Consider the following 21,920-nt stretch of genomic DNA (forward strand, 5'->3'; position numbering starts at 1 on the left):
CCATGTTCTTCTGTCCCTGGTACCTTTTGCCCCTGCTTCCCTGTGTCCTAGGTCCCCTGGCCCTTGGTCCCCCTCTCCCCTGTCTGTGGTTCGCCCTCTCCGGGTTGTTTTCTGTTCCGTTTTGGGGTTTTTGTTTGACATCTGGAATCTGTCTTTGGGGGGGGGTACTGTTGTGGTTTGGGGTTTTTGTTGGGTTTGTTTTCCCGTTTCTGCCTCCTTGTGAATGTCTCAGTGTTTTCCCAGGTCCTGTGTGCTGTGTCCTGTTCCGTCCCCCGGTAAGCGTCTGTGTGTTTCACTTCCTGTTTTATTGTGAAGTCGGCTTCCTGTCTTGTCTTGTCTTGTCTAGCTTTACTTTGTTTGTCTGATTGCCCTGCCCCGCCCTAATGTGATTCACCTGATGTCTCACCTGTTTCCCATTACCCCGTTACCTTGTGTATTTAACCTCTGTGTTCCCTTTGTCCAGTGCTTGATCATTGTTTGCTGTTGCTGTCCACGTCGAGTCCTCTTGCCTGTGAGTTTCCCCAGTCTACGTTTTGTTGCCTGCGCTACTGCCTTCCCTGTGAGTAGGTCCTGTCATCCCCCGTGCCGGTTTTTGGTTTTTTGGAACTCTTGTTTTGCCTTTTTTTTTCCTTTTGTTGCATTTTCAATAAACGCTTTAGTGAAGCTCCCTCCGGCCTGCTGCCTGTTGCTTTTGGGTCCTCACCTCACCCCCCACCGTAACAGTGAAGACTCCCTTGTCATGTCTGGTTTAACGTCCTGCCTTGCGTTTTTCCCACCTTTGTGTATTGTTCCTGAGCCCTTGTGTCACCTGTCCCTTGATCACCTTGTTACCTGTATTTAGTTTTTGTGTTGTCTTTGTTTAGCATCAGATCATTGTTTCATCATGTGTTCCTGTCCCTGTGATTCCTATTTTTGACTTCCACTGCATTTTGGATTACTTTGCCGGCTGTATTCAGGACTCCTTTTGTTTGTATGATTTTATGGTATTAAATCATCAAGCTCACAACGGCCTGCTGTCTCTGCACCATGGCGTTAGTTTTGGGATGCTATAGAGCCCGCTGGCCAGGAGAACGTTGAGCCGCTGGCACTTTCATGCTCGGGTCCTAATAATGAACATTTGGATTTCAATAGCGGCTTTGCCCCCGATGTTGTCAGTGTTAAAAATAATAATAATCCCATCGATTAGGACTTTCACCAACTTTCACCATTAAAACTGACGTCGGTGCTCAGGCCCTAATCTAATAAAATGATGACAAACCGCATTTAGGTTTTACTGTTTTATTTAAAAGTCATGCCACAAGTTGACATTAAATACAAAAGAAAAAATAATAATTTTAGATTTCTGAGATTTGTCTGTAAACAGCCAAACAGTTCTCTGAAACCTAGCTATAAAATAACCACAGTGTAACCGAGAACCAAAGTCAACAAACACGTATCGAAAAAGAAAAAGGAAAGGTCAGGCTGAAAAGAACACACAAACAAGCACACAGTACATAACATACAGCACAGTTCTCTGAAACCTAGCTATCAGTAAACATACCAGTTTGGAACGCAAGGTAAAGTGTATATATAAAATTAACAAGATTATATAAAATACTGTTAAAAGATACTTGTTATAAAGACCGTAGCATCTTCAAGAAGTGTCACCATGCAGTAGGTATTCCAGTCTCCAGTTAATAAACATCAGCAGAAAAATACAAGAAGAATTACAAGCTCAATCCTTGTGTGGACTTGACCTCAGTTAAAAAAGGTATCCGGCGACCTGGTACTACAAGAGTCAAATTGAATACGGTACCTGGTGCACTTTTTTTGGAACCAATGTCTTGTAGCGTTAGACACATGCAGCAGTATCCAAGTTGACAAGGCTATAAGATTAACAGGCAAGCATAACTCAACTGCCATAAAGTCATTGTTGAAAAACAGGGGGAAAAGCCTTTTGAATAATCACAAAAAATCCCCTTTCGGCATTAAATAACACATAATTTAATTTGGCCTACCTTATTACTAGTAAAGTACCCTTTTCTCTTTAGCTAAAAAATCAATGTAATAACACAGCCTGTCACATCTCAAACTAAATAATGTTATACCTCAAACTCCTATGGGCCTTGGAATCACTTTATGACTGCTGAGCTGATAGTTAATATGATTTTGGTGGTGACGATTGATCAGAACAATTTGGACCGGGTGTTGTGTAGCGTATTCACTCACTCGTAAAGTTTTAAGCTCCTTCCTGACGGTCAAAGACTACAAATTAGTGGAAACAATTGTTGTGTCTTCAGGATTGTTCCAAGCTTTACATAAAGTGAACTCTGCCCTCAGGCAGTGGCATAATCACATTGCCCTGTTTAAAAAAACAAGTATGGGAAATGAGCTTATTCGCTCTCTTGACAATTAATAAGTAGCAAAGAGTGATACCACTTATATCTGTGTAGTAACTATGAAGCCAACGCCAAGAAACTTGCTTGGTACAAAGACTAGAAACAGTTAGAAACAGCCAGTCTGCCTCTGTCCAAATGTAATAAAATCCACATTATTGCACCTTTAAAAATCTGATGACACATCATTTCTTTTTTGTTCGCTCTGTTTGCACACATGACGGGCGTCAACAAAGACATATGGAAATGGAAGGACGAGGAGATGAGAGACTTTTTGACTTAATTTATCTGGGAACTCGAAAAGGAAATGGAAATGGTTGACAAAGGTTACAACAAGCAGTGGAATGTCTTCCGGAGTATGGGAGGCGCTTAAACAGGGACATGTCTCAAAGAAGAGTTGTCTCGCAGCGGTGCCGGAGGGAAAATAAAAGGCAAGTTGCATCTGCATCGTCATAGCAATGTGTTAATAGCAGCGTTGTTGTCTTATCATAGCTTGATATGTCGGTATCAGTTGGCACTACAACTCGTGCAATATTGGTCACGTGTTGGTAGACGGCGAAAATGTTGATGCTCGCAAATGTTTCCTTGAATGTTGTGCGATTTAGCGTGAAAATGAATATAAACACCTTAAAATGTGATATACAAATTTGATCGCAAAACAGTAAGTGACGTCATTACGCACAGGTTTTTATTCGCTTTGAAGCCGTTGGATGGAAACACCCTTTCACCAGATTTATTCGTATCAGTTTTTTTTTACCAAACTTCAGATCATTTGATTGACAAGTGGATGGAAACTTAACTAGCTTCTGCTGTTTCCCGTCTTTGTGCTAAATTAAGCAAAGCCAACCTTGTGATGGGGGTAGATTCATATTTGCTGTTCAGACACGAGTGGGATCGGTCTTCTCATATAGCTCTTAGCAAGAACACAAAGTAGTATATTTAACAAAATGTCTAACTTTTTGCTCTAATGGTTGACAGGCTATGTTCTCACATCATGTATTTCTCCCAAATCTCTTAGAAAAGGGAGGCCAGCTTTAGCATAACACTAACTCTTGCAGATGCCGGCGCAGTGAAAGGAATAACCCAAAGTCGTGCCCCAATAATCTTGGGGCATGGAATTAGTTGATGATTTACATTTTTTATTCTTGCTGATCACTAGAGGTTGTGAGCAAGAACATCATCCTCTTAAAATAAATGTCTTGAATATTTTGTCTAACATCCATCAAAACATGGATCCGATAATAATAACTGATCACAACTGGTCAGGTTGCTGCTACTTTTATCTCCATACTGTATACTGCAGGTTACTGAACACAAAATATAAAACTGGGTACTGTTTTAATGCATGCAAGTGTGCAACATAGGCCTTCTACTTCACACAGTATGTTTATCAAAGTAGCAACAGCGGATTATGTTTGACAACACTCTGCCAAAAACAAAAATATATATATATATTCTGTGATTCGTAATGGTGCGAGCAGATTTTAAGCAGTTTTGCTACATGCACTGGCATTGTTTTTTGGATTTGTACAAAAGTAACCGGCGCTGTAAGCAGTTCATTCTGATGGTTTCTTTTTCTCAAAACCTGCTTTGGCATGGCCGTGCAGAAAAATTTTACAGAAAACCGAGTCAAGGTCCGTACACTCCAACCAAGCCTTGTTAGTCTAATAGCTGGAGTGTTTGTGTGTATATATGTCTGTGTGTCTGTGTGTGTGTGTGTGTGTGTGTGTGTGTGTCCGTGGTTAACAGTGAAAGCCATAACACTTTTGGCAAAGAATCACAAAGTTCAACAATTACAAGTAACCATATCAACTCAATGAGAATCACTTCATGACAAAGACGAAAAACAAAAGGGGACACATAGTGGAGAAAAAAAAAAGTTGAAAAAAAATAATCAAAAGAATAGGATAACTTATTTGTTTTACATTTGTCCAACAGTCACATAGTCTTTACAAAAGCATCCCTTTCCAATAAGCCGTTCATCTTTTGGCACTGCTGTGGCACATGTGTTTGATAAGATTTCACATTGAGCTTGACACACCGTTATTTCGACTCTTTACTCTTACTATTACTGTAGGATTGCGAGTGACACTGTGACTCTGAAGCCCCAAATACTCCCATAATTCAAATCTGTCAGGCTATGTGCTAGCTGTTTTATGTCTGTGCCTGTACATCCTTACAAATTATTAAAAAAACAAAAACAGGGAGACACAAAATGAAACAACTGGTCTCGGGCCCCAAAAACTGTACATGTAAAATACTGGAATCAGTCCAAGAGAAACTCTGTAATATTAAACAGCAAACCAGACTGTAATTTTTTTTAGATGTCCATGTTAACACAACATGGTTTGGTTAAAGCTGTGTGCCAAATCAGGGTTCAAATGTGTGTCTGTTACAATACTGATACCAGTTTCACCTAGCATTAATATTTGCCCCAATTGTAAAACCTTTACTTGTGAATCACAGAGCTTAGCATCATCAGCATTATTTAGTAAAAGATAAATCTTATATATTATATACATTTAAAATGAAAGATAGTAACATCAATACAGACATGTATAAGGGGAAAGGTTTGGTTCACACTGTGCCAAATTAAGACAAAAATACAATTTTATCATCAGTGTGATTGCCAGAGGAAACTGACATAAAAACTATAATGGGAAATAGTGGAAATGTGGTGATATTTCCATTTTATTTCAACAATATTGTTGGATAGAAATCTGAGATTAATTAATTTATTAGTAACTTAAAATTTTGTGCAATGATCATTATGCAGTTTTCTCAATATTTGTGTGATGTCAGTTTCTTGCTAAGCTAAATTGTGATTAGGCAATAAAAATACAGCATTACAGTTACACTTTATGAATGGCTCTCATAATGCTATTGCAACATTTGAAATCACATCTTGTCAGCACCGTATGTCAGCCAAACAAGATGACAAAATGAAAAAGGCTTAGTTAACTACACTGACAGCACACTTACAGTATAATAATAGCACATTTTTAAGTGCTGCTGTGGTTGAAAACTATATTTAAACTTTGTTTCACAAATGCTGGAGAGGCTAAGAGGCAAAAAAAAAATTCAGATGTTGCAAAGAGGTAAAAATTCCATTAGATCAACAGTAAATCTTGTGAAACCACCTTCCAGATTTTCAAAGATTAACTGATATTTCTTTTGTTGTTTGAAAATCGGACGCTTAGCTATGTGACTCGATTGTAACAGTAAAACGTGAGGGGCACAGACTTGGACTCATGTCACCGCCTGGTCGTGTACTGTAAATTTCACCAAAACCAGGTAGCAAGCCTACTCCTTTTGGCACGCAGATACGTAAAGTCACACCTTGAAGCTGTACAATAGCTAGCCCTTCTGAGGCTCCACTGGTGCAGTGAGGAATTCAGTGCCTTGCAAAGACACTTCAACGGTACTAAATGAGAGAGGGAGAAGGGTTTCTCTCTTTTCCCACCTGGTCTGTAAATAAGAACAAGCAGCTATCCAGGCACATGCTCACACGTCCAATCTTACACTGCTTGGCACTACCATTTCTAAATTCTGTCTTGTTATGTTAATAACGCTTGTTTTCTGTCCAAAACAATATATAAGAGCACAGAGAAGATAAATAGCACCTAAATAGAAGTCAACAACTGCTGCTAATGTTCATTGATGCTAGAGGCATTATGAATGCATCACTGTATTAGAGTACAAGACATAACTGTTTCAAACCTGTTGATATGATCAGACTGACATGAGGTGCATTAGTGTTAGACATGCTGACTGCTCTACAAAACTAGAATTTCCAAGACTTTTGAGAGTAAAGAAAGAATAAGTATATATAGTAACATTTGACCAGTACACTACAAGGCTATGAACATACTGGAAAGTAACCCATGCAAGACACATTTATAAAGATGCTGTACACAAAGGAGTGTGATCAATTATATGCCATGTGTGACAGTTCAAGTAATGGAAAAAGGCGCTGAAAAATCAGGAAAACGGACTTGATAGTTTGACTGAGATTAGTCCACTTACTGTTAGTTTTACATTCAAAGGAAATGTCATGATAATGATTGCAACTTACACTTTGTTATTATGAAAAAAAAGAACTAAGACATACCCATAAGTCAATAAAATTTGGAATGAAAACTCTCTGCAATAATATTGCACTTTTGGGGGGAAAAAACTGTTGTGATTTTCTGTGTGGGCTTTCTTTCACAAAAAGGTTAAACTGGATGGCCACATGATCAAGAAATGCCATAGTTCATCAGAGATAGATTACACTGTACCATTGTTAGTTCAGTAAGCCGTCTGAAATCCTTCTAAAACCACTAAACAGGTCATCTAAAGTCCCATGTTGTTTTTCTGCTGTGGAGGCAAAGCCAGGACCAAGGTGATGGCAGAGGTTGTTTGGCAGGACGCCTTCTCTGCTTGCTCTACTTTTTCTTTCATCAATAAAGGGTCCTTTTTGCCCCTTTAAAATTAAATAAAGTGCAAGGTGTGTTTTCCTCTAAAGGGCTTTTTTCCTTTCAGTTCACACCTTTCCTCAAATAGTTTTCTTCCAGGTAAAACGTGGATTAACAGATACATTCATTCACCCTTGAAAACAAACATGCGCATGCACGCACGCACGCACGCACACACACGCACGCGCGCGCACGCACACGCGCACACACACACACACACACACACACACACACACACACACACACACACACACACACACACACACCTGTCTGTGCCAACAGCATAAGCACAGCCGCTATCTCTCAGGGTCACGCGGCATGAGTCTTTTGCCTGGGCCGAAATACTCAAGTCAGAAGAAGCGTCAGGCAGTGGTGTTGCCGTTAAGAGATGATGTGGCACAGGGGGTGGTGGTTTGTAGCTAGGCTTTGGCCAGGCCAGTCCAGGCCAAGCCAGGCCAGGCTGGGCCAGGGCAGTCCGAAAGGGACTTAGAGAACGGAGGCTCATCTTTGGTCCCATAAAGCACTTGATTATGTCAGGGTGAATCTTTGCACTCCACTGGACTGGGAAGGTGTACACATGACGGGGCATCAAAGAGGAAGGGTAGCACTATCAAAAGCACCGGCTGCTAAGCTACGACCGGAGAAATGTGCAGCACAGGCGAAAAGTTTTTTTTCAAGCCATGCAGTTTTGAGATCATCCATAGCAACCGGCAGAAAGCGTCTCGGGGAGTTTGAAATGGTTCTAGTGATGGACGACGGGAGGCAAGATTTTACACATGAGCACGCTCACAGAACAACACAGAAAAGCTCTCAGTTAAGAAGAGGGAGAGAATAGCTGCTGTTGGCTTTACTTTGTAAAGTCCACAGTAAAAAGTGACAGACAGTGCTGCATGCTCACCAAAGCACTGGCAAACTGGTGAAGACTTTGAGGTGTCTGGGTGGGGAGATTATCCACAGATATAAAAGAGTATACATTATGTTAATATATAGGAGATAGAAACCAAACCAACTATGAGAAAAAAGCAGGAACATTAATGGAGGCTGCACTAACGCTGAGAACAGCAAATGGAGAAGAGTATTTGACATTACCCCCCCGCCTCCCCAAGGTGGAGAGACAGACTCAAGCTTAAGGCAATGCATAGCCCTTGGAAACATTGGCACATGCATGGAGAGTGCAGACATGTCTGCATGTGTGTCTGTTTGTGAGTTTGAATATAACAATATGTAGAAAGAAATCCGTTCAACTGTACCTTAGTTATTGATAGAGATTCTGGCTACAAAACCTGCAATGAAAACTACTTAACTACTAAACATTAAATATTGGGACAATTTTGGCAGGAATGTGTTCAAAGTTAATAACCGTTGTGTTGTCCTCCTGGGTCAAAAAAAGACAAAAATGTCAGACTTTTTGTTTTTTTTCACTAATTACACCTTACTACCACTAGGTTTACAGTACTTTTTGGAATTCATGGTCAATAACACTCCTTTATATAGAATTATACCTAATATTTGAGTTACAAAAGCAGAAATTATGAATTATTTTAACTAATAGTTAAAATCACAGGAACGTACAGATGAGTTTAGTCAGAAATGAAAGTGATTAATTAATGCAAAGAGCGTTTTATGGAATCCAATCCATTTTTTGGGGTTCTTTGGTTTAAAAGAAACCCATATTTCAGATATAGACATTTTTTAAAGGGGTCAAATTTGACCCGAGGACAACAGGAAGGTTAAATGCAAACCCCAAACATTGTCAATGGACACTTTTGATCCAAAGCTGAATTTAAATGCAGAAGCGATAGGAAATAGGGAAATAATCGGAGACAGAAGAAAAAAACAGACACAGTGAGTTACCGCCATGGTTGGAGGATCAATGGCAGACAACGGTGGACATGATTGAACACCACCTTGATTGTTACTCTTCATAATTATATAAAGGATCGCATCAGATGTTAGTAAGCGCGGTCGAGGTGATGAGGCGCACAGTGAGCGTGCCCGGGAGGTCGCTGTCCTGGCGGTTGCCTTTGTCGCGGAGGTGAAGCGTGTGCTGTTCCTGGCGCTCGTTGGGATCACTGAACAGGATCACCTGTCCCAGGAAGGTGTCCACAATTATGTTCTTGTTGTAGATCTGTTGGCCGCTCGTGGGAGGAAGGCAGAGATCCGCAAGCGTAAAGAGGGGGCAAGCAGAAAAAGAGAAGAGAGAAAAGACAAAAGGCAATAAGCAGTCACAAAAAAGGAACAGAAATTAAATCTTAATAGAAGGTAGAAGAAGCTCAAAGAGAAAGAATGAAGAATAAGAAGAACTGCTGATGTACAGGAGTTCTAAAGTAAAGCAATAAGTAAAACATAATAAAGCATACTTTAAAGGAAATAAACGTGTATAACACTTTATATTTGATTTATAGAACATAAAAGTCTAAAAATAGAGAAGTGCAGAACGATAAAATAAAATTAAACAAAATGGAAGAGTTCAGTTTGAACTTCAAAGGGATTAGGATCATAGGGTTGCACTGACACAATTCATCGGATCGATGTTGATATTTTTTATCAGATCATGTATCAGCCACACGCCACCAATCCACATCAAATACAGTTTTAGTAAAGAGAAGTCTAAGTCTAAGTCTTTCTGCATCTGCAATAAATGCATTTTAATGAGTAGGCAGTGGCGGGCCTTTAATGTGAAACCAGAAGATTACACATCTTCGTTAGGTTGTTTCAAAATTTTGCATGGACAGATTACATGTTTTATTATGATGAGCACAGTTTAGTTCTGGGGAAAAATCAAAGCCACACAAGGGTTAAGAGATTTGGTAAATACATGTAGTATGTAGTATGCAGGGAAGTAAGTCATTTCAGGCTGCAGTTACAGCCTCGCTTTGGCTCACACACATCTTAATCAGTTTGACACAGAGGTTAACAGATTTATAAAAATTTGGAGAAAACTAGTGGATAGAATCAGTATCCATTTTCCCTGGGGAGTCTGGGTATCAATATCAATGGAGAAAAAGTTAGATTGGTGCATCCCTAATTACACGCCCAGCTTGTCTACAGAGCAGCAGATGCACACCTCTTCTTTCCTTCACCGGGATACAAGTCATGCAATTTCACAGGTTGGATTAAGTACATAATAAGTACACTGGCTAACACGTTCATATTGCCTGGTATTGAGCCAGTAATTGATTGTAATGGATGTTCAGCAAATTACCTTAACAGTTCCACTCTCTCTCATGCATGGCATGACACAGAGGAGATGGCCAAACAGTGAAATTCTGCATAACAAGACAGCATGCACTTGTTTTTCTTAACAAGCAGACATGAGTTTACAAGAAACACTCAGCAGGTAAGTCCAGGATTTGTTTGATAAACTGCTGTGCATTGGTTTTTAGAAAATGTTATCATTTATTACACACACACACACACACACACACACACACACACACACACACACACACACACACACACACACACACACACACACACACACACACACACACACACACAGATAATAAAGGCAGGTGAGAAATATTGTTTTTAAGTTCTAACAAAAATACAAATTAAAAGTGTACAACTGTGAATGAAAACTTATTTTGCTGCAATGCTGGGACAAAGACAGCCTATAGTTATATAAAGACACTTCCACCACAGGAACTTTCCCCTGGGAGGAACTCAGGAACTCAACCTGCATTTTGGCGAGAGGAACTAAGGATATTTGCAGGTGTAATACGTGCCCTGGTCTGAGTTAGGGCTTTTGAAAAGTTCAGGAACTTTGGTAGTGTAGTTTGCAGGGCTGGACATTTGCGATTGGTCAAACACAGATGCTATGGCAACTACAACTTGTGTACCGGTTCATTTACAAAATAAGGCAGTATTGGGAAGTACTTAAAATCAATAAACATTAAAAACAAAGTTATGGGGCTTTGCAATTGGATTAAACAGCGGAGTTAGCAAACTAGCTACCAAGCCAGCTGTCCGCTGGTTACCGTGCTGTCATGCTACGTTGGTTACAGAAAAAACAGGGGGCTTAGTTGGTCTGCTGACCTGTGCCACTGGGTCTGACTGTCCCTCCACCTCACTCCCGGCCGCTCCGGAGATGGAGATCATGACAAATAACAATAATTACCATTTGTTTTTTAGCTAAATGTCATTTGTATCCATTTTGTTTCTATGGTTTTAACCTTTTGCAACATCTGTTAAACAATAAATAAATAACTAAACAAAGTATGCTTGTGACAATTGTAATCGTTTCTACTAAAGTGCAGGTGTCTCAGACAGCCACTATTCACCAGGATCCGAGCTGCTACACTTTAGTAGGAGCCGTCATAAACGTGTGCTTTAGTCCCACAGTGGGATGGCTGCAGAGTGACAGCTCACCTCAATGTGGATGCCCTCTTTGGGTTTCTTGCGGTAGAACAGGCCTTTGATGTCAAAGTTTGGGCACCGTGTGTCCTTATAAACTGGTGAACGGACCTTCTCTCCTTCACAGGTGATGATCACGTACGGATTAACAGCTGAAGGAGAAAAAAAAGATTTTTTAATCAGTATATAGTGCTGATAACAGACCCTGTGATTACTATGCCTGTGTCTGGCTTGTTCAGGCAAATCTAAATCAGATTATAAGCGTTGATTAGGTGAAGAGTTTATTTTCAAAACCCCTGTATCATAATTTTCATTATCAATTCCTCTGTAGGTTATATAAAAATTTTGTCACACACCAGAAACTTTTAGTAACAGGTCAAGAGTCAATTTCAGAATAATGCCGAAGATAATACAATCACATTAAACATCTATATCTTTATCTGCATAGGTTTACAGGTTTGTGAGCAACATGTAGGAGCTTTGAGTGGGGAGAGACTGTATATTGCAGACTGAAACTAAATAAATAACCAGAGTATCAGCCTTCAGCAGATGGTGCTGTGGTACCTCGTGCTTTCCTCAGAAGTCTTTTCTTTGTGGGATTGAGGCAGTAAAGCTGTCTGGGTGTTGACAGGCGTTTACAACACTTTACAATACAGGAATCTGATCAACATAGAAATACAATGCAATATGAGTAGTGGTCCTTACCCCCATTGGATTCCTGTCCCTGCAGACCATCAGCATTTAGTACATGGACCTGAGTGACCAGCTGAGGGTAGCCACACATCCCCGTCCAACATGTCTGAGGAGGCTCGTCCAGAGTCAGCTCTCTGGGAAAGAACGAGTGTACGTGATTGTTATAAAAAGTAAGCCAAAAGATATTACATTTCTTCTCAGGCATCTGTTTTACATTACTTCTTTCAACCTGTTTCATGTACAAGATACATTTGTATGCAGTAACACAATGTTAAAGGGCCTATATTATGAAAATATATTTGGGGTGTTATTTTGTGTCTCTGGTGCTTACACACCCATACAAACATGTGAAAAAAATCAATGCTGTTTTGAGTGAGACAGGTTTCTGAATGTGTTTTTTTTTTTAAGAAGATTTTTTGGGGCATTTTAGGCCTTTTTATTTTTATGGGACAGCTTAAGACATGAAAGGCAAGAGAGTGGGAATGCCTCTCATTACAGCTACTTTGGTTGTAGATTCTGGAAATTTAAAAAGTTACACTATGTGTTCAGTGGTAAGATATCAGATTTACTTGCAGTCTGAAGGCACATCGGTGAAAACACGGAGCAGGAAGTCGCCTTGCTGCCTGGGGTCAAAGGTTGTGGGAATGATGACGTAACGACCCTCCGGCAACTCCTTCCTGAGGAAGACGCAGCGCGAGTTGATGTAGATGGATCCCGCTACTTTCTGCTGGGCTGAGTGCATACGGTACTTACGATTTAGCTCCACCTGCAGAATGAGAAGACCTTTATAGAAGAAATATGTGCACCGGAGGTATTAATTAGGTTATTAACTGTTGAAGTTTTGTTCAGGCTTTTGGGCATTTGTGTGTGTTTCTACCCGGTGAATATCAAAGCCTATGGCGAGGTTTTCCCCTTTCCCGTCTTTGGGTGTGGCTCTCTTTTCTTTTTGCTGTAAGCAGATCAGCACCTCGTCCTCCACCTTCTTCACATCAAACACGTACTGGGAAGAGGAGGACACCATATCACACTCCAACACTGGCTACACATCTCTATATAACACACACATGCAGTGGTGGTAAGTATATTTACTCAAGCACTTTATTTAGGTATAGATTCAAGGCACTTATACTTTATTTCCATTTTATGCAACTTTGTACTATGCTATACTATATACGTACTCCACCTCATCTCAGAGGTAAAAACTGTACTTTTTACTGCATTTGTCTGTCAGCTTCAGTTACTTTAAATGACAGTTCTTCATCCCCTTCTTGTCAAATAAAAAACAAATATCTCCAGATGTGTTGATTCTGAATGTTTGTTATAAACCCAAGGATGTAGTTATTTTATGTGTTAAAATGTCCCTAATTGTCAAGCTAAATAAAGTCTTTAAAAAGACACAGGGCTGTGTTTCTAAAAAGTTGACTTTTTAGAGATACGTGAATCCCACAGGACGGCGTAATAATCTTACAGAGTATGATGCATTGCTGTAGAATGATCTACCCAATAGTATATAAAGGAGTTAAAATGAGCACTTTAGACATCTACAGCAGTATAATGCAACACACACATTAATGCATCTGCAATATTAATCCAGAAACATCAGATTTGATAGTAAAACACTGACAGGGAACGTATCACTGCACAAATAATACTTACCTTATGCACTTTAAGTACAATCAGCTGACAATACTTAGATACATTTCCTTAAGTGATGTTCTGTTTGCAGGACTTTATGTTGTAGTGGAGTAAAGGGTCAGAATACTGCTTCCACCGCTGCATGTATGTACACAAAAACTACCTCCACTAACCTGAGGGTTCTGCAGGAAGGTAGCCTTGTGGTTGATGCAGCCTCCGGACCGGTTGCGAAGGGGATCATTGCGGTGGACCCAGGAGCCCCTCATCACCTCCTCCTCCCAGGTTTTGTGGATGCTCAGGTAGGAGGTGTTGATGAGGCGGCACAGGATCAGGTCAGTGAAGTACTGGCAGAAGTCGTCAAACGTCATCCTGCAAGAGGGCAGGAAACGGAGAGAATGGACATCAACTAGAGGGAAAAGCTTGAAAGAAGAAGACCTTTAATAGGTACACAAATAGAAAATGAAATTAAATCAGGGACAAAGAAAAGGGTTACATGTTAAAGGGAGGCAATGACTTCCGGTGCTGACGTGGAATGAGATTAAATGTTGGTTGCATATCTTCCACTCTCTCTCCCATTTCCTCACTGTCAATCTTTATCTCTATGCTAAATTAAGTATAAAACTGCCTAAATAATATCTTTAAAAAAGAAAACATATGTTGACAATATAGGCTTTTAAAAAACAGCTTTTATCATCTTTTTTTTGAAAATTTTTGGGCATTTTGGGCCTTTGTTCAACAGGACAGCTGAAGACATGAAATAGAAGAGGGAGGGAATGACATGCAGCAAATGGCCACAGGTCGGAGTTGTACCTGGGCCCGCAGCTTTATTCATGATAGTGTGAAAAATCCTCTTTAAAGGAATCTTTAGAATTTTCTCCCAACAGCGGCCGATTAGAATAAAAGACTAGAAACAGTGGGAGGCTGCTAGCCTGGCTCTGTCCAAAGGTAACAAAATTCACCTCTAAAGTTTACTAATGAATTGCTAATTATTTTAACTTTCTTGTGTTCTTCATAATCCTAATTTTGTTACCTTTTGGACAACGCAAGCTTGGGTTTCCTTCGGTTGCAGTCTTTATGCTCAACTAAGCTAACCGGCTGCTGGCTAAAGCAAAAAAGCGCATTTCCCAAAAATGTTGAACTATTCCTTTGATTCAATTCAATTTCATTTATAGTGTCAACTCATAACAAGTATCTCAGGTCACTTTACAGATAGAGTACAGTAGGTCTAGATCACTCTCTATAATGTACAGAGACCCAACTATTTTTTTTTTTAAATATCGCACTAGCATCATTTCAGGTGAGGAGTATGTATTATATATTATACATAATATGTCTCAATAAATTTAAACCATACCAGCACCAGCTTAACAAATGGGTTCAAGATAAGGGAACAACAAAATAAATTGTGAGTACATTTACAGATCTCACCAGAACTCGCCGTCGTCCTGCACGGTGACACCCAACTTTTCTCTCTCGCTCTTGCTCACCTTGTTCCACTCCTCCGAACTGCAGGGAGCAAAGACGTGACAGTAAACAAACAGTAGAAAAACAGCATCAATCTGACAAACTACAAGTGAAGAATGAATACTTTAAAACGTTTTTCATGATCAGTAGGATATTAATATATATCAGTTGGACCTTAAGCTGTGAATCTTCTAATAATCATATTTTTTTACTTTAAATGATCAGCAACAATTGAGTTCAGATATATAAATGATGCATATGTCTACCCCTGATGGGCACTATTATGTTAAAGAGGCAGTTGAATGTTACTGTTACTGTGAATCATACCCAAGCATCAAGGTCCGCTCTGTATTCACTGCTCAGGGAAACAGGCTTTTTACTGCATGCATTAGCTCTGTGTTTATGTTTCTATGTTTCTAATTCACTGACAAGCGTCCACGTCTCAACAGTCAGACTCCATTAACAGTAACAGTTTTTTATAAATTAATACGTGAATAAATAATTCAGCGAGACTACAGCGAGCGAATGATTGAGAAAGAGGAGAGATGACTCACGTCTCTTTAATTACATCTTTCTCTCTTTTCGGCCTTATCAATAATTCAGACTCCATTATAAACCAGGCTTTACCACCTCCCTGTTTGTTTCAGTCTGGAAGCTAACGATTCACAAAAAAACAAAGAGAGATGTTGTGGGGGAAACCTCTATTTTAGCATTATCTATAGCCCTAAAAAGGACAATATATATAGATAACAGCTGTGTCCACATGATTGAATGGCCACTTAACTTCCTTTTGACCCCTGTTTCAAAATGTGTCTCATGTCCAGATTGTATCTTGATGTAATTTAACCTGTTTACATTAATATCTGGTATAATATTGTGTCACCTATTTGAACAGTGAGATCGGATAGCTCTGTCCACCCTCAATCTTTTTTTCGGACGCATTTACATCTCCACTTTAATGTGGTCAAGCACTACAGTATTTAATGGCAGAAGTAAATGTGTGTGTGTGTGATTTGCCTACACGTTTAAATTGAAAGTTTGGTCAGCTCAATTTATGCTTTGGGATGGTCCAGGGAAAATGATATCTGAGCTGCACTGCATGTTTGATATTGTCCTCTACAAACAAGTAGCGCTCCAACAGAGCTGACTTCAGTCATTCGTCTTTGCTCTGTGGCCCATTAGCTTGATTGCATCTCCATTTTTCATTGTCTAAATGACATTTTCCCATTGTGCAGGCTTCTTTGGCATTTTATATGGGTTTGTCTTTGTTGAGTCGTTTGATGTTTGCTCATTCATCACACGCAGTCTCTTTGAGACCAGTCACATTTTGAGAGACCAAGGGGACTAGTGCGCCTCAACATTTTAAAAATCTAATTAGTAAACTGGGATAAATTGGTGACAAGAAGGTCACATATCAGAAGACAAATACATTTTTGAGTTTGTCTGGATGTATCTGACTAGTTCACTGTGCAAAAATTGGGACGGATGGATGAAGGTTGCTCAGTGAGGAAAAATATGATTTAATGAGCTGCAGTACTTCATCCATCCATGTGGGTGGCAGTGTTGTTGTACTCTACCTGTCGCTCCAGGGGCCGCTCCACTCCTTCTCTCCCCAGGGATTCCTCATGCGAATCATCTGCAACTTCTCGGATTTGAAGAAGGCTAGCAGTCCGTGACCTAGCCGCACTTTCCGTACATCTGTCACGGCGTAGGCGTGGCCTTTGACCAGGCCGCAGTCCAGGCGTGCCTCCATGTCCTCTATTGTAGTTGCCTTGGAAAAAGCCAAACAGGGAGGTTTAGTGACTGGAAACAGATTCTTAAGTGGATTTCTACAAAATGTATAAGAGGGAAGCTTTAGGGTTTGTCTGGGATAGCTTTTCTTTAGTACATATATGTCATAAATCTTTTTGAGGATTGAGGCTACTGGGCAGCTCTCTCACAGAAAAAAATTGTGCATCCATTTTGCACCTTGTAACGGCCTGCAAAAGTCTCGGTACAGGCAATTTTTAGTATTTTTTTTTTTGACTGGGAGACGACACAAACCGGAGGATTTTCATTAAAAGGGATGTGACACTTTCAAATTTCAGCAATGCGCCATTTGTAAATGAAAAGCTTTGGATGGTAAAAGGAAAGGAAAGCAGAGTCGTTAGACAGCGTTATCAGAAAATGGGCACTGTGATCCGATAATTATGTGTTCACAGCATTTGGCGTTTTCAGACATTACTCTGAAAAGCCTGATTAACATGTCAAACAGAGAGTTGTACTGACAGACAGGACCAATATGTGTACTGAATGTAATCCTGAAGCAAATAGGAGCTGAGAGAAGGGATACTGATCCCCAGAGTGAGTCCACTGCTCAGATAATGGGAATCAAGGTGGCCCCACGATCTCTGTGTACAGCCCTGGAAGGTCCAAGGCTGCGCTTGCACTCTGATAACATTATAGTATCCACTTTATCTCTGCCCACATGATGGCTTTCGTGATTTTCAGGAATCAGTGTCCCTGACTTTCTGTAGCGGTATGTGTGTTTTCTTTTCTTTTCAAGTAATGATGAGCTTAATGCGAAACCTCATCCAGAATCTAAACGTAAAATCATTTAATCTCCTGATTGTTTTGATTGTTTGCTCAACTATGAAATCTTTAGCTTTCACCCCAAGTTAGTGGCGCATGTTACATAACTTTAAGCTCTGTAATTGTATGTTTCTTGCCAAAATGCACCTTCGGACACGTAGTTAAGGTCGACCCCGATCTTTTTATGTACACAAGCTTGTATCTTCAACTTTTTATGAAGAGAAGAATCAGATATTTTCTAAAGCAGGTGATGATCTTTTGTGCCAAGATTCAACAAAGAGAGTTTCATGCCAATCCAATTCTTAACATACTCCAATTGTGAGTCATGGAGAATTTCAAAAACCTAAAAACTACATAAAATAAATTTTTACAAACATGGGAACCAGGTGTGCCCAAAATAGTTGCTCTTACTTTTTATCTCCTAAATATCTTTGGGACTCCATTAGCACAGGGCTCTTTTCTAGTTTATGCATGTCAGGTTCAAGTAGGTTTTTACGGGGGTGGACACTAAGATCCCAGCGCCACTGTGGCTTATTTGTCCTGTTAATTCCGACCAGTTTTTTCCCTAAGTAAGAAAGGTGAAATAAGAATGATAGTAGAACAGAAATCAGACTCCTTGATCAGTGACTCAGCAACCCACAGTAAAAACAGGGTCTCCCAGGGGATTGGCATATAATTCATGCATTCCCAAATTACAATTTCTGATTGAGAAATAGAAGCTAAAGTAATAACAATGGATAAAAGTGGAAAATGCATATTTGTATGGTACTGGTTCTATTCTTGGAGTTCTCATTACTCTACGCAGTTGAACAATAGACTATTCAGTGTACAAACTCATGCATATGAAAAAAACACAGTTAATTTAAAAACGCCTGATTCTGAATTAGAATAGGGGATTGTGAATTAGCCGTTGCTGGACCAGGAAGCCAGGGAATAAGATTGGCATGACACAGAAGAACAACGGCCAAACAGTGAAATTCAGCATAACAAGACAGCATGCACTTGTTTTTCTTAACAAGCAGACATGAGTTTACAGGAAACACTCAGTAGGTAAGTCCTGGAACTGCTGTGCTTTCGTGTCTAGAAAATATTATCCGTTACACACACACGCACACACACACACACACACACACACACACACACACACACACACACACATTAAATGACTTTGTCTAGTATGGTTTTCCACTATGATCTACCATCATCCTGGCATAAGAACACCTGCTTCCCTGTAAAAAGTGCCTATAACAACAAGGCCTGGTGCAAATATTTTGGACAGGAAAAGGTACACACAAATTAATAGAGATGGACATATCATACATTTGTGTGTACCTCGTGTAATCTTGTAAAACTGAAGAAGGTTGCAGAAAAAAAATTATTCAGAGATTAAGCACTGAAGGAGGATGCTGTCTCTGCAGCAAGACTTGGGCTGTGAGAGTCTCCACAAAGTCAACAGTAAGAGTTTAAAATGCCATCACAAAAAAATAGCCCCTGGAAAAAATCCTCCGAACATTGCCCAAGTCTTACAACAGAATTAATGAATACAGCTTGTGTACATACAGTGAATGAAACTTATAGTTAAGGCTGCCATGCAGATCTTAGCTCACCCTGATGGAGCAGCTGATAAGACCGTCTCTGTTGTGGACTTTGAGAACTCTTTCAAACAGCTGGTTTCGGGCCACTTCGTCTGTTGCCATCTGACCCTCCAGCAGGTCCACAGGCTCTGACACCCCGCCCGTGAAATCTACCAATGCATCAGCCGTGTTTCCCCCATCCAAAGCCTCGTAGCAGCCATAAACCCTGACAGGAAGAGGAGGAGAGTCGGGTTGTGTGTATTAAGAGCTGTAACGATTAGCTGATTGTCAAAAAATATACAGTATATTTATTAGTCTTAGTTATTTTACTGGTTGTAACTTCTTCAATTTGAGGATCTTCTGCTTTTCTCATTGTTATATCATAGTAAATGTAATATGTTAGGGTTCAGGACAGTCAACAAGATATCACCTTGGATTACGAGAAAGCTTGATGGACATATTTAAAATAACGTTAGCTAGCAAAACAATAAAATCGTATCAGTTTTTATAAGTGTTTCTTCTGCAAAACTGGATCTGTATATTTGTCGGCACTGAAACTAACTTGGCATAGGCCTTCTCCACCAGGGCACTCCAGAACTCGTTGCTGTCGTTGGAGTGGCAGTAGACCAGCTGGTTGTCCACCGTCGGTAGCCGGTCATCAATCACCACATCCACCCACTCACCAAAGCGCCAGAAGCGAAAGTGGAAAATCCCAGCATATGATTCTGGCTTCTCTGTATCCCACTCCTGCTCCTTCCAGTCGGGAATAACCTAGAGAGAGAGAGGATTGGCAGGGGAGGAAGAGGATGGAGGGAGAAGAGCAGAGAGCAGATAAGCCAGTAAAACAGGCGGTGGTCCATGGAGCATAAAAAATGTCAAGGTAGAGTGGACTGCCAGGCTGAGACAGCGTACCCTCATGTCTGCTGATGCATTTTGGATTAGGGGACAAATTTATCACCTCGGCACTCTCAGTCATAAATCCAACTGTAATAGGACATGGGTGAGAGGTAATAACTGTAGTGTGTTTATGTGTGTGTGTGTGTGTGTGTGTGTTTCAGCTACATGCATTTTCTGTGGTCCGGTGAAACCCCTATAACCCAGCCTCCATTTTGTTAACTGTAATTGTTCCTTTCACAAGAGAGTTAAACGAACAAGATATTCACATACAATCTCAAAACATACACAGCTAACAGAAATGTAACCAGAAACCAGTATAACAGAAATGTACAGAACAACAGAAAAGATATGGACGTATATGGCTCAACAAATAATAGCACTCCTTTATCATTAAAAGAAACCTCAGAAAGACTACTTTCAAATCTCAGATTTAAAAGCATTTCCTTTGTCTTCAGTCATGTCCTTTCTTCGTGAGATAGAATATTTATATAAAATCTCTGTTATCTAAAAATGAAAACATCAATGTCTGATAGCTAACCGCCAGCTGCAGCGCTCCCTGTAACCTTTCTGTTAAGCATGATTTATGTTTCTGCCCAGCCCCTCCCACCATCACGCCAGCACGCCACAGGGGCAATGCACTGGCTGGCTCGTACAGTGACCTGTACGAGTACTAACATTGAAAAAACATGTATTGATTTTATCCAGATGTTACATATAGGGGCAATTCTATGAGAATGACCGTCATGTTGTCTTTGTAAAGCCCCGTGGAAGTGACATACTGTGATTCGAGGCTCATTAACCTTTACCCACTAGGTCAATAAATCATTCCTGAAGAATATTTAAAAAAATCTCTTGAAACATTTTGTAAAAGAACCAATAGTCAACCATACATTATCGTCGCAATATTGACATTGAGGTATTTGGTCAAGAATTGTATGATATTTGACTTTCTCTTTATTGCCCAGCCCTAGTTTAGCCTTACCCTTTATCTGCAGCTCTGAGCCTTTGGCTATGCTTCGGTTATCAACCTTCAACAAAGAAACGTGGCGCTCAACTGAATTAGCAGAACTGCCAATAGGAACGCTCTCTCTTTCTGAAATGACCTGTGATTGGCCAAAGTCTACCACGATGGTTAAATTGACTAAAACCTTGCAGAAGTCTAGTTTTCTCTCTGACTATTTGAATTACAATAGGCTGAAAGAAAATTATGGAATCTTTGCCCAACAACACAAACAAATAAACTGCCTCTCCCAGCTTTTAAAAGAAGCAGTGTCTACTGTATTTGTTGTCCCTCATCACAGGTTACAGACTTTCTGATATTGTGATATTTATGTATTTTTCTAATCGCTGTCACTCCTGTCCTGCTATGCCAATAGTGCTGTGCCCGCCCTGCCAGGTGACTGGTCCCTGTGATGTGGTTGTAGGTAACATAGTTAACTTAGCTAGTCATTGTGACAGTTAACTATTATTTTGATGTTCACTGAGGCATACGCGTTTGGACAACACTAGGACTGGGCAAGTTTAAGTTGATGTTGTTTTTCCATACCACTGTGCAATTTACATAGAATTAAAAGTGTTTAGCACACTAGGTGTATGTGTGGCTGCTGTTTCCTTTTCATTGTTGTTGTCAGTTGAGTGCTGAATATTCAGACACTTTGTGTGTTTAGACTTTAGGACACTGTTAAACATTTAACTTGCAGTTATTTATTAGTTGCTCTCCTTATAGTTGTTTCTGCATCTAACTAGGGCTGCAACTAACAATTATGTTCACAGTCGATTAATCTGTTAATTTTCCCAATTAATCGAATAGTTTTTTGGTCTATAAAACGTCAGAAAATGGTAAAAAATGTGGCTCAGTGTTTCCCAAACGTCAAAGAAGACGTCCTCAAATGTCCAGA

General features: G+C 40.0%; 1 protein-coding gene across 1 annotated transcript in view; it reads right to left on the reverse strand.

The window, feature by feature from the left end:
* Positions 1–8,070: 8,070 nt before the first annotated feature.
* Positions 8,071–21,920, reverse strand: part of capn5b (calpain 5b) — a 36,357-nt gene continuing 22,507 nt past the window's right edge. The window contains exons 4-13 of the mRNA XM_034889073.1: positions 19,688–19,896; positions 19,159–19,351; positions 16,558–16,751; positions 14,945–15,022; positions 13,690–13,885; positions 12,759–12,881; positions 12,451–12,647; positions 11,894–12,015; positions 11,204–11,340; positions 8,071–8,960 (exon numbers count right to left, since the gene is read on the reverse strand). Coding sequence (XP_034744964.1) covers positions 8,778–8,960; positions 11,204–11,340; positions 11,894–12,015; positions 12,451–12,647; positions 12,759–12,881; positions 13,690–13,885; positions 14,945–15,022; positions 16,558–16,751; positions 19,159–19,351; positions 19,688–19,896 — 1,632 coding nt within the window. The 3' untranslated portion in view covers positions 8,071–8,777. The remainder of the gene's footprint in view (positions 8,961–11,203; positions 11,341–11,893; positions 12,016–12,450; positions 12,648–12,758; positions 12,882–13,689; positions 13,886–14,944; positions 15,023–16,557; positions 16,752–19,158; positions 19,352–19,687; positions 19,897–21,920) is intronic.

This window comes from Etheostoma cragini, chromosome 13 (genome assembly GCF_013103735.1).
Source record: "Etheostoma cragini isolate CJK2018 chromosome 13, CSU_Ecrag_1.0, whole genome shotgun sequence".
Taxonomy (NCBI): domain Eukaryota; kingdom Metazoa; phylum Chordata; class Actinopteri; order Perciformes; family Percidae; genus Etheostoma; species Etheostoma cragini.